The sequence below is a fragment of the Primulina eburnea genome, chromosome 15, assembly GCF_022965805.1.
Source record: "Primulina eburnea isolate SZY01 chromosome 15, ASM2296580v1, whole genome shotgun sequence".
NCBI lineage: Eukaryota > Viridiplantae > Streptophyta > Magnoliopsida > Lamiales > Gesneriaceae > Primulina > Primulina eburnea.
Window position 1 is genome coordinate 23,741,027 of NC_133115.1, and position 13,857 is coordinate 23,754,883.

A 13,857-nucleotide genomic window follows, 5' to 3' on the forward strand; every position below is an offset into this window, starting at 1 on the left:
AGTCCTCAATAGTCCTCAATTTTGCCAAAAATTGACGACCGATTTAAAATATGACTCGACGTGTAAAAATACCATAAAATCTTTATTTTCAAAAATCACCTATTAACTACATCATATATTAAATAATTAAAAATAATTATTTAATAAAAACATTTTCCTTAAACTGTCCCCGGTCTCCTTTTCTCTTTCGAGCATCGAAAATACTGTAAAAAGCCCTGTTACATGAAATCTAGTAAATCATCCAGTAAAACATGTAATCATGTCATAAAAATGCAATTAATGCATTTGAAACATTTATTTAAGCATTTTTATAATATCCTAGATTTGCATGCAATCAGGTTACATCGTTTGAATTTCTAGAGCTTACAATTCCTCCCCCCTCCTAACTAGAATTTCGTCCTCAAAATTTAAAGCATATCGAAAGGCTCTGGGTAGCGACTCCTCATCTCAGTCTTAGTCTCCAAAGTAGCTTCCTCCTTGTAATGATTTAGCCACTTGACTTTGACCATTTAAACCAAGTTGTTCCGGAGTCTCCTTTCCTGTCTATCCAGAATCTGCGTAGGACTTTCCTCGAAAGTCAAGTTCAGTGTCAACTGCAGAGGCTCATAATTTAGCACATGCGAAGGATTCGACATGTACTTTCTCATCATCGATATGTGGAGCACGTTATGTACTCCAGCCAGAGTCAGCGGCAATGCAACTCTGTAAGCTAGTGTTTCAACTCTCTAGAGAATCTTAAATGGTCCTATGAATTTAGAACTGAGTTTGCCCTTTTTCCAAATCTCATTACACCCTTCATAGGTGCCACTTTCACAAATACGTTGTCTCCTGCAAACTATAGATCTCTACGTCGTTTATCTGTATAACTCTTCTATCAGCTCTGACCAGTCTTTATCCTATCTAAGATCTTGACTACTAGCTCTGCAGTCTGCCTGACAATTTCTTGGCCCAACTCTGCTTTTTCACCAACCTCATCCCAATATATCGGTGACTGACACTTGTTCCCGTAAAGTGCCTCATATAGAGCCATATATATGGATGCCTGATAGTTGTTGTTGTATGTGAACCCCACAAGAGGTAGCTTCGGTTTCCATCTGCCATGGAAATCGATCACACAAGCTCGGAGAAGATCCTATAGAATCTGAATCACTCTCTCAGACTGTGCGTCGGTCTGAGGATGAAAAGCTGTACTGAACAGTAAATTGGTACTCAATGCCTGATACAGACTTGTCCAGAAAGCAGAGGTAAACCTCGGGTCTCTCTCTGATACAATAGACATTGGAATCTCATGCAATCTGAATATCTCTATGATGTACAGTTCTGAGTATTGAGTCATGGTGAAAGTCTTCTTAATAAACAGAAAGTGCACTGACTTCTTAAGCTGATCGACTATCACCCAGATGACATTATATCCTTTAACTGTCCTGGGTAACCTTGTCACAAAATCTACAGTGATGTTCTCTCATTTCCACTTGAGAATAGGGAATGGCCTAAGCTTCCATGCATGTCTATGGTGCTCTGCCTTAACCTGATGGCATGTCAAACAATAAGACGGAAAAAGCAAAATATCTCGCTTCATGCCCGGCCACCAATACAAGAACTGCAAATCTTTGTACATCTTCGTACACCCTGGATGAATAGATTATGGGGTATTGTGATCTTCCTTCACAATGACTTCTCTCATAGTGTCTCCACTAGGAACCCACAATTGGTCATGATATCGGACTATGCCATCCTCGACAAAATAAAATTCATACCTTTGGACTCATCTCTCAGTCTCCACTACTGCAATTGATCATCAGAAGACTGGTCTGCTCGAATCCTATCTCTCAATTTCGACTGAACTATCAGGGTAGTGAAATTAGGAGCATCTCCCCTAGCAAACACTGCAAGCTCGAATCTCTGAATCTGTAATGCCCGAGATTTTATATCGTGTTAAATTACGATTATAGATTTTAAACGAGACGATTATGAAGGGGCTAACCAAAACACGAAATGAGATCACGTATGGAATTGTTATGAATTTCAGAAAGAAATTGACTAGAATTGATGTCAGATTCGTACAGTGGTTGATTGTAAATTAGTGGAATTGGTATAGACGGATATAGTATTACCAGTATCGTAAGATTGTACTGTTGTACCGTCAAAATATGATAAAACAGAGATGTTGTGATTTGATTAGATTATTGATACAGAATATTGGTATTGTCATTGCCAGATTGAACAGTAACAGACGTTGAATCAAGACTTTGATTGTATCAGATCGACAGCAAGAAAGGTATAAATAAATGTTGATTCGGGATTGCACAACTCGAGTTAGGTTTGACTTGAGTTTCCCTAAATCACATACTTTATTTTATTGCATTGATATTTGCAGATTATCAGATTGATATGTTAACGTATTGACTTAGAACAGAGTCAGAGTCCGAGTCTAGGGCAGACAGCCTAGCTAGGGCAGAACCGCCGAGTCTTTCTCAGAACCGATAAGACTCTAGACTTACGGTGTATCGAAGAGCCTTAGATGTAGATCGACGTCTAGCTCAGACACTCGATACAGCATACCAAAGTCTAAATTAGATTGGGTACCCTAGATTTGAGATAAGATAAGATTAGATCACGAGTCATTGATTCATGTAGTCAGATTAGATACATGTTTTGATGTTTGTTTATGCTTTTATATATGTTTTATATGATTGCATTTAATACATTGTTTATACTGGGATATTTATATCTCACCGGAGTTATCCGGTTGTTGTCTTGTTTGTATGTGTGCATGACAACAGGTGGGACAGGTACAGGGTCACAGAGATGAGGACAGATCAAGATTAGAGTGGTGATTCCGGACTTGGACTAGAGATAGGGTTTAAACACTTGATAGTAGTTGTCGAACCTGAGTATGTATGATTGTATATTTTATCAGATTTATACTTTTATACTGATATGTATAGGAGTTTGATTCCATTACCTTCCGCATTTAAAAAAAAAATTTAGACCCTGTTTACTATAATTGATTAATTAGTCCCAATCATGATTAAAAAGATGATTAGCGTCCGGGTCCCCACAACAGGTGGTATCAGAGCGATAGATCCTTTAGATTGAGATAGAAGAGGCTAGTGAGCGGGGTAGATTGAGGTTTTCTTTCCTGCTTTTGAATGCTAGCATGTATTACTACTTTATTACATGTTACTTGTTTATCTGATTTGATATAGTAATATGTTTTATTGAGATTGGATCAGTACTGATTCTAGATCAGCAGTAAGATGATCAGAGGAGGATTGAAACAGAATTGTTGTACTTGTTGCTAATGTATTTGATTATCAGATATGCCTCCGAGACGAGTACCAGAACAGGGAAGTACATCAAATCCTCCAATGGATGTCACACCGACTCCAGTGGAAAGGTTACTGAAACGATTTCAGTCTTTTCATCCGCCAACCTTGAAAGGCACAGAGAACGCTGTAGAGTGTGAGAGTTGGCTTGATGATATAGAGATGTTGTTCGAATCCTTGGAGTATACAGATGAGAAGAGGGTGAAATTGATTGGACACCAGTTACACGACGTTGCCAAGGACTGGTGGATTATGAGAAAGAGAGCCATGGAGCATAGAGGTACGATGATTACCTGGAATATATTTAGAACTGAATTTTATCAACGATTCTTTCCAGTGTCGTACCGGAAGGACAAGGGGGCGGAGTTTGCCAACCTCAAGCAAGGACAGATGAACATAGATGAGTACGTGTCAAAGTTCTCCTCCTTGCTGAAATTTGCTCCACATGTGGCTGACAGCGAAGAAGCTACTGCTGATCAGTTCATCAATGGCCTGAACCCCGATATTTTCACATTGGTGAACACAGGGCGACCGGATAATTTTACTGATGCCCTGAATAGAGCCAAGGGAGCAGAAGCCGGTCTGATGAGACAGAAAGGGGCTTCATTTGTGCCTCCAGCACCGAGACCACAGCAACTACCTCCCAGATTTGAGGGTGGCAGCAGCAGTGGAGGGAAGAAGGAATTTTTGAAAGCCAGGGGAAAGCAATTCAAGAAATCTGGCAGTAGTTCTTCCAGCTCCGGTGATTCCAGATTGAGCCAGAGTTACACTGGAGTTTATTGCAAGACTTGCGGAGGAATACATGCTACTGAGCAATGCCAGGGAGTGACTGGTAGTTGCAATTTCTGTAAACAGTCGGGACACTTTGCTAAAGTGTGTCCCCAGAGAGGTTCCCAAAGATCGCAGGGGGCCGAGTCATCGGGATCAGCAGCACAGACTGAGAGACGATCAGCTGCTGTTAATACATTTCAGCCAACGCCAGCTCAGTCACAGCAGAGGCCAGGAGGAAGCCAGACAGTTGGCCAGCCTCCTAGACAGCAGGCCAGAGTCTTCGCTTTGACAGAGGAGCAGGCCCAAAAAGCACCAGATGACGTTGTGGCAGGTAACTGTTCTTTATGTGGTTACTCTGCTTACGTACTGATTGATACCGGTGCTTCACACACATTTATTTCTGAACGTTTTGCATTGAGTCATGCATTGCCTGTAGAGTCTTTAGCTACTGTAGTGTCGGTATCTTCGCCTTTGGGGATAGGTTTGATATCTGTAAATTCTGTTAAGCGTTGTATACTACAGTATGACGGGCATGAGATTGAGTTAGATTGCATCGTACTTGGGTTGTCCGATTTTGATTGTATTATCGGTATTGATATGCTGACCAAGTACAGAGCGACAGTTGACTGTTTCCACAAGATAGTGAGATTCAGACCAGATATGGCTGAAGAGTGGAAATTTTACGTGAAGGGTTCTAGATCGAGAATTCCTTTAGTATCCGTACTATCTATGACTCGATTGTTACATAAAGGAGCAGAAGGGTTCCTTGTATATTCAGTAGATTTACTGAAGTCGAGTCCAGCATTGGCTGATCTGCCAGTGGTACGTGAGTTTGCTGACGTCTTCCCAGATGAGATCCCGGGATTACCTCCAGTTCGAGAGATAGACTTCAGCATTGAACTGATGCCAGGTACAGTACCGATTTCTAGAGCTCCGTACAGAATGGCACCAGTTGAATTGAAAGAATTGAAGGATCAGCTGGAAGACTTACTGGCCAAGGGGTACATCAGACCGAGTGTGTCTCCTTGGGGTGCTCCAGTACTATTCGTAAGAAAGAAAGATGGTTCGATGAGACTCTGCATCGACTATAGGCAACTGAACAAGGCAACGATAAAGAATAAATATCCTTTGCCTCGTATTAATGATTTATTCGATCAGTTGCAGGGTTCTTCAGTATATTCCAAGATTGATTTAAGATCGGGATATCATCAGTTGAGAGTCAGAGATTCTGATATTTCAAAGACAGCATTCAGAACCAGGTATGGACACTATGAATTTATTGTCATGCCGTTTGGGTTGACGAATGCTCCAGCTGTGTTTATGGGATTGATGAATTGTATCTTCCAGAAATATCTCGATGATTTTGTGATTATTTTCATCGATGATTTTTTGATTTATTCAAAGAATATGAGTGATCATGCTGAGCATCTAAGAACTGTGTTGCGAATTCTAAGGGCTGAGAAGTTATACGCTAAACTGTCGAAATGTGAGTTTTGGCTAAGACAGGTAGTATTTCTGGGTCATATTATATCTGGAGATGGTATATCAGTTGATCCCAGTAAAGTAGAAGCCGTGATTTCTTGGCCAAGACCGACATCAGTACCTGAAATTCGCAGTTTCATGGGTTTAGCAGGATATTACCGTCGTTTCATTAAAGATTTCTCGAGTATAGCTAAACCAATTACTCAGCTGACTCAGAAGAATGCTCCATTTGTTTGGTCTGAAGAATGTGAGACCAGTTTTCTGGAGTTGAAGAAGAGGTTGACCAGTGCACCGGTGTTGACTATTCCATCCGGTACTCGTGATTTTGTGGTTTATTGCGACACTTCTCACAGAGGGTTGGGATGTGTGCTGATGCAACGAGGGAATGTTATCGCTTATGCTTCAAGACAGCTTAAACCACATGAGACCCGTTATCCAATTCATGACCTAGAATTGGCAGCCATTGTCTTTGCATTAAAGATATGGCGACACTATCTTTATGGTGAAAAGTTTGAGATATATTCTGATCATAAGAGTTTGAAATATCTGTTTTCACAATCTGAATTGAATATGAGACAACGAAGATGGCTTGATTTGCTTAAAGACTTTGATTGTGAAATCAAATACTATCCAGGAAAGTCTAATGCAGCAGCTGATGCACTGAGTCGAAAGGTATGTTCTTTATCCTTATCGACGATTGGTGTTTCAAATTTGATAGAAGACTGCTGTTTGTCTGAATTAGAATTTGAAACAGATTAAAGACCGTTGAGAATTTATACGGTGCAAGTAGAACCAGAGCTGATTATCAGAATTAAGGCAGCTCAGCGAGGTGATCAGAATATACAGAAATCAGTATCGATGGTTAGAGCAGGACATCGATCAGAATATCAGGTACGTGATAACGTCTTGTATTTGAATAATCGTCTAGTTGTGCCGAATATTTCAGAGTTGAGACGATAGATATTGTCAGAAGCGCACAACAGTCGATTCAGTATTCATCCTGGTGGCAGAAAGATGTACAATGATTCGAAAAGACAGTTCTGGTGGAAACAAATGAAGACTGATATCGCCGAATTTGTTTCCAAATGTCTGAATTGCCAACAGGTGAAAGCAGAAAGAAAGAAACCAGGAGGTTTATTACAGAGCTTGTCCATTCCTGAATGGAAATGGGATCACATTTCCATGTATTTTGTGACACAGCTGCCACGTTCCTCCCGAGGTTGTGATGCGATTTGGGTCGTAATTGACAGATTGACCAAATCCGCATGTTTTATACCGTACAAGATGACGTACAGATTTGACCAGATGGCAGAGATCTATGTCAGAGAAGTGGTCAGATTGCATGGAGTGCCGAAGTCGATTGTATCAGATCGTGATCCTCGATTTACTTCGCACTTCTGGCAGAGTTTGCAGCAAGCTCTCGGTACGAAGTTACATCTGAGTACCGCATATCATCCACAGACCGACGGACAGTCAGAGCAGACTATCCAGACACTGAAAGATATGCTGAGAGCAGTAGTGCTAGATTTTAGCACTAATTGGCAAGATGCATTGCCTCTTTGTGAGTTTTCGTACAACAACAGCTATCAGACGAGTATTGAGATGGCACAATTTGAAGCGTTGTACGGAAAGAAGTGCAGATCCCCTCTCTATTGGGATGATATCTCTGAAGTGCCTGAAATTGGACCAGATATGATCAGAGATATGACAGAAAAAGTGAAGCTAATTCGAAAGAAAATGAAGGCAGCACAAGACAGACAGGCCAAATATGCCAATGTTCGACGTAGACCGTTGGTATTTGAGATAGGAGACCGAGTATTTTTAAAGATTTCACCTTTCAGAGGAGTTGTCGGATTTGGCAAGAAAGGGAAACTGTCTCCACGATATATTGGGCCTTATGAAATTCTCGAGAAGATAGGAGATCGTGCCTATCGACTCGCTTTACCGCCTTCATTATCTGGGATACATGATGTCTTTCATGTATCGTTATTAAGGAAGTACCTTCCTGATGCTTCACATGCTATTCAACCAGACGAGGCCGAACTGGATGAGACGTTGAGCTATGTTGAAAAACCGATCCAGATTATTGATCGCAAAGAAAAACAGCTCAGAACGAAAATGATTCCACTTGTGAAAGTGCAATGGACTCGTCATGGTGTAGAAGAAGCAACTTGGGAGACTGAATCAGATATGAGACAAGAATTCCCAGAGTTGTTTCGATAATGTAAATTGTATACAGTTTTGTATATATACTCCTTATTGATACGAATAAAATGCCTGTGATTTCGAGGATGAAATCGTATCTTAGGGGGGGAGAAATGTAATGCCCGAGATTTTATATCGTGTTAAATTACGATTATAGATTTTAATCGAGACGATTATGAAGGGGCTAACCAAAACACGAAATGAGATCACGTGTGAAAATTGAAGTCCGAGGACAGTAGCATCGGCGCACATGCACGAGTATACGCGCGCACATGCGCGGGAGGTCCCGAAGGGTTGGCGCACATGCGCGACTGAATGCGCGCACATGCGCCAAACAGGCAAAAGACCTCGCGCATATGCGTGGAAGATGTCGCGCATATGCGGGAGCCTATGCAAATGATGTCCAGAAGACATCGCGCATATGCGCGGAACTAAGTCGCGCATATGCGCGAGTTGCCAAGATCGAGACAGTAGGTCTTGCGCATATTCCCCAGAAATGTCACGCATATGCGCGAGACATGCAAAAGGAAAAATTGCCGAGTGGCTTATTGCATGTGGCGGATATATATATATATATATATACATGCAAATCTTCTTCAGAAAAAGGAGAAAAGAAGCCGAGGGAAGAAAATAGTTTTTGGAATTTTTAGAATTCGATTTACGATCAATCCGTCCGTTAGATTTTAAATCCGACTTCGGTACTGTGTTCATATCAACGCAGGCTACTACAGGACGTAAGTTTTATTACGTTTTGACATGTTTTAGAATTATGATGTTGTTAGAATTGAATACACGTCATATATGTTGTTCTTGACATGTTAGACAGTGTAGAATCGAAGTCAGATTAAGAAACAGACTGAATATGGAATTGTTATGAATTTCAGAAGGAAATTGACTGGAATTGATGTCAGATTCGTACAGTGGTTGATTGTAAATTATTGGAATTGGTATAGACGGATATAGTATTACCAGTATCGTAAGATTGTACTGTTGTACCGTCAGAATATGATAAAACAGAGATGTTGTGATTTGATTAGAATATTGGTATTGTCATTGCCAGATTGAACAGTAACAGACGTTGAATCAAGACTTTGATTGTATCAGATCGACAGCAAGAAAGGTATAAATAAATGTTGATTCGGGATTGCACAACTCGAGTTAGGTTTGACTTGAGTTTTCCTAAATCACATACTTTATTTTATTGCATTGATATTTGCAGATTATCTGATTGATATGTTAATGTATTGACTTAGAACAGAGTCAGAGTCCGAGTCTAGGGCAGACAGCCTAGCTAGGGCAGAACCGCCGAGCCTTTCTTAGAACCGATAAGACTCTAGACTTACGGTGTATCGAAGAGCCTTAGATGTAGATCGACGTCTAGCTCAGACACTCGATACAGCATACCAAAGTCTAAATTAGATTGGGTACCCTAGATTTGAGATAAGATAAGATTAGATCACGAGTCATTGATTCATGTAGTCAGATTAGATACATGTTTTGATGTTTGTTTATGCTTTTATATATGTTTTATATGATTGCATTTAATACATTGTTTATACTGAGATATTTATATCTCACCGGAGTTATCCGGCTGTTATCTTGTTTGTATGTGTGCATGACAACAGGTGGGACAGGTACAGGGTCACAGAGATGAGGACAGATCGAGATTAAAGTGGTGATTCCGGACTTGGACTAGAGATAGGGTTTAAACACTTGATAGTAGTTGTCGAACCTGAGTATGTATGATTGTATATTTTATCAGATTTATACTTTTATACTGATATGTATAGGAGTTTGATTCCATTACCTTCCGCATTTTAAAAAAAATTTAGACCCTGTTTACTATAATTGATTAATTAGTCCCAATCATGATTAAAAAGATGATTAGCGTCCGGGTCCCCACAGAATCTCTGCCTGCAATGGTCTTTGAACTGACAACTGAGCAATCACTTTATTCTTCCTACTCAATGCATTTGCGACCATGTGAGCCTTTCCTGGGTGGTAGCTAATGTCACTGTCATAGTCCTTAACCAGCTCTAACCACCTCTGTTGTCGTATATTCAGCTCTTTCTAGGTGAAGAAATAAAACAAAGTCTTATGATCACTGAAAATATTGCACTTCTCCCCATACAGATAGTGTCTCCAAATCTTCAGAGCGAATACTACTACTGCTAGCTCGAGTTCATGAGTCAGATAATTCTTCTCATGCACCTTCAGCTGTCTGGAAGAATATGCTATCACTCTACCATACTGAATCATAACTGCGCCCAAACTGAGCCTCGAAGCATCCTTATATTGAACAAACTCTCCTTACCCTGATGGCATCACTGGAACTGGCGCTGAAGTCAAGGCTTGCTTTAGATTCTCAAAGCTCTCCTGGCACTATGATCCCAAACGAACTTGGTATTCTTCTTCTTCAAGGCAGTCATGGGTACCCCAATAGCAGAGAACCCTGAACAAACTTCCTGTAGTACCCAGCAGGGCCCGAGAAACTGCGGAGCTCTGACACACTCTTAGGCACTGGCCAATCTCTAACTATCTCGTCCTTTCTGGGATCTACCTCAAATCCATCTATGGAAATAATGTGGCCTAAGAACGTAACTCTCTCGAGCCAGAACTCGCACTTGCTGAACTTGGCATATAACTGTCTTTCTTGCAATATCTGCAGTGCTGTTCTCAAGTTCTTACTGTGCTCGTCCCTGCTCTAAGAGTAAATCAGTATATCATCTATAAATACCATGACAAACTGATCAGAATACGGCTGAATACGCAATTTATGAGATCCATGAAGATCATTGGGGCGTTACTTAGCCCGAAAGACATCACCATAAACTCGTAGTGCCCATATCGAGTCCTGAAAGTTGTCTTGTGAACATTTTCCTCTATCACTTTCAGCTGGTGGTATCTTAAATGAAGATCTATCTTCGAAAACTCTGAAGCTCCTTCCGGTTGATCAAATAAGTATTTGATTCTAGGCAAGGGATACGTATTCTTGATGGTGACCCTGTTCAGCTCTCTATAACCAATATAGAGTCGCATACTGCCGTCATTCTTGTTCACAAAAATTAACGGTGCGCTTCATGGAGAAAAACTCAGGTGAATAAAAACCTTGTCCAGCAAATCCTGAATATGATCTTTCAGCTCTTTCATCTCCACAGGTGCTAAATGATAGGGTGCATTCGAAATCGGCATTGTACCAGACATCAACTCAATAGACAAATCCACTTCTCGGTCTTGTGGAATGCCAGAAACGTCCTCAGGAAAGACGCTATGAAAGTCTATGACAACCTCGACATCCTCTAGTCTCTGATCGACTGCCTCAGATACTGGCACAATTCTTGCCAGAAATGCTTGGCAGCCTCTCTTCAAAAGTTTTCTCACAAAGATATCTCAGATAAAAAAGACCTCCTGCTGGGTAGTAGAACAGACACTGACCTCCGTCGGAAAATCTATCGAAGCTCCATTCGAAGATAGCCAATCCATGCCAAGACAGATGTCAAACTCAGGCATCGGTAGTATAATCAGATCTGCCTGCACAACATTCTTCTGTAAACGAAGCTTCAAGCTCTTCACTATCTTTGAAGTAAATATCTGATCACCAGAAGGAATCGAAACTCTAAAGCTCAAATCTATGTACTCTATTATAATTCTCAGTCGCTTTACAAATATCTCGGATTTAAATGAATGTGTAGCTCCTGAATTTGGTATTGCATAGGCAGCTACACCTTAAATAAATATACTTCCTGAGACAAAATACCATAAAAAAACATTCAAGCCTAATAAATAAATAAAAATTTAAAAACAATAACCCATACTTCTCGGAAAGTTACTCAAAATTTATTCTTAAAAATTCAGAAATTACACACTTTGCCCGCATAAAATTTTGGAAATTTCATTTCGTTCCCTATGGTTCTAGAATTTTGCAAAGTAGTACCCGAATTTTTGAAAATTCCATATTTCACTCTAGTAATTTCGGTCACCTCAAATTCATTCCTTGGACTAAATAAAATTACAGTATAACCCCTGAGATTCTCGGCTTTATAAATTTATGTTCTTAAAATTTTGAATAATTTCAATTCCACCCTCAAAATTTTTAACTTATTCAATTCAACACTTCTACAAAATAAAGTTGACATTTCATGCCCAAATTTTCAAAAATTCCATGTTATCCCTTAAATCCATCTAATTAGAGCATGAAACCTAATTTTCTTCGAAGTTCTTGACTCCCAAAACAACTCTATTAACCAACTTAACATTTCATGTAAATCAAGCAATGTAAAAATGTTGAGTAAATAGGTTACAAATGATCAACGTTGTGTCTGGCCCCGCTTCTGCCTCCTCGACATTCATTACATAGGTTGTGTCAGTAGTGGGTCATTTGTTTCTCGACAATCAGCAGCCTTGTGACCTTCTTCCTTGCAGATGAAGCATTTAAATGTTCCCCATATACATTTACCATAATGAAAACAGTTTCATTGTTTGCATGGTTGTCTCTCCTCCTGCTTCGGGCCACCTGAGTTCTTAGTGGACTTCTGCTGCCCCGGATTCTTAAACTGACATTGGGGCTTCTGCCGCCCCTAATTTCTAGGAGGCCCTGTGAACTGCTTCTTATTGGGCTATGAAGTCTGCTGAGACTTATGCCTCTTCCTCTGCATCTCTACATCGACGTCTCTCAGTGCTTTCTCCACCTGATATGCACAAGAAGTTTCCGCTTCATAATCTATCGATCTCATCAGCATAAAATCTATACGAATAGTGGGCCTGAGGCCATCCATGAAGTGCCTCAACATATCCGCAGCGTCTCTTGCAATAAGGGGCACAAAGTGACAGCCCCTATCAAACTTCTGGATGAACTCTGCAACAGATGTGTCACCCTGTCGGAGACTTATGAACTCTCTAATCAGACGCCCCCTAACTTCTGCAGTAAAATACTTGCCGTAGAAGAGGTCCTTGAATTGGTTCCATGTGAGAGTAGCTAAATTCACTGCATCAGCTGCTCCTTCGCACCGCAAGAACGCGTCGTCTCACAGCAAGGACGCGTCGTCTCACAGCATATAGGTGGCACATCTTACCCTGTCAACATCCCCCATGTCTAAATATCGAAAGTGCACTTCTAGGGACCTGATCCAACCCTTAGCCACAAAAGTGTCGGTGGTGCCACTGAACCCCTTCGGATTCAACCTCTTGAACTGTTCATACATATCGGGCTGCTGTCTAGAGCCTGCTGAGCTTGCTCCATCAGCTGTGATACTCCTTCAAAACTCGGGTAGCAGGATCTCTTGGTGATGGTGGTGGAAAAAAGCTCTGTCATCTCCAGGAATGCCATCCTGCCTGTCAGTACTAGGAGCTCGTCTGGGAGGCATATTGTCTTAATACAATCCAAATTCTAAATGTAACCAACATGCAATTCAATCTAGCTTTTAAATCATTTAACCTAAAAACATATCAACATGTACTTAAACATAATAACATGTAAACATGCAGGTGATATAAATAAAAAAAAAATTAAAACTTACAGACTTGAGGCTTGATGACTGATCTTCTGAATCTAGCAGTGGCACAACCCTCTACAAGAAACCTTGCTCTGATACCTAATGAAACATCTACTAAACTACTGATTTTTTTTTAAAAAAATATTCCAAGCCTAGGCCGAAACCAACATACACATAAAACTTATAAAATTCGAAACTTGTTCCATAAAATAATTCCAACTACTGAGTAAGATGTACTACAGTTGAAATTCTCAAACGATAATCCAACTTAAAGATACTCTTTAAAATAAACACCAACATATTACTAAAAAATGTCAACTATCACATCATAAAAATCACGAACATTTTGAAATAGTGTTTTAATCATAACCTTTATAAAATCATAATTTACGGAAGAACCGCAAGGTCCTCGGGCTTCTCGTGCCCCATCAGCTCAGTCCACTCAGTTCTCAGCACCTCTAGTCTCCTCAACAACATATTCACCTGCATCAATCATACCTAGTGAGTTTAAACACTTAACACACCTGAACCGTATAACGAAATACATATACATAAGAAACAGTGAAAAATACTGTAAT

At 40.3% G+C, this 13,857-nt stretch overlaps 1 protein-coding gene across 1 annotated transcript; it reads right to left on the reverse strand.

The window, feature by feature from the left end:
- Positions 1-12,403: 12,403 nt before the first annotated feature.
- Positions 12,404-12,988, reverse strand: LOC140815564 (uncharacterized). The gene is made up of 2 exons (XM_073174643.1): positions 12,860-12,988; positions 12,404-12,736 (listed from the first exon to the last, which is right to left on the reverse strand). Exons 1-2 carry the CDS (start codon positions 12,986-12,988, stop codon positions 12,404-12,406), a joined length of 462 nt encoding a protein of 153 aa, XP_073030744.1.
- Between the last annotated feature and the right edge of the window lie 869 nt (positions 12,989-13,857).

Excerpts from the sequence above, each read along its gene's own strand:
- LOC140815564 (XM_073174643.1), bottom strand. The coding sequence starts at position 12,988 with ATGTATGAACAGTTCAAGAGGTTGAATCCGAAGGGGTTCAGTGGCACC. Across the intron at positions 12,737-12,859 it reads ACATGGGGGATGTTGACAGG|GACCTCTTCTACGGCAAGTA; the intron begins GTAAGATGTGCC and ends AACCAATTCAAG.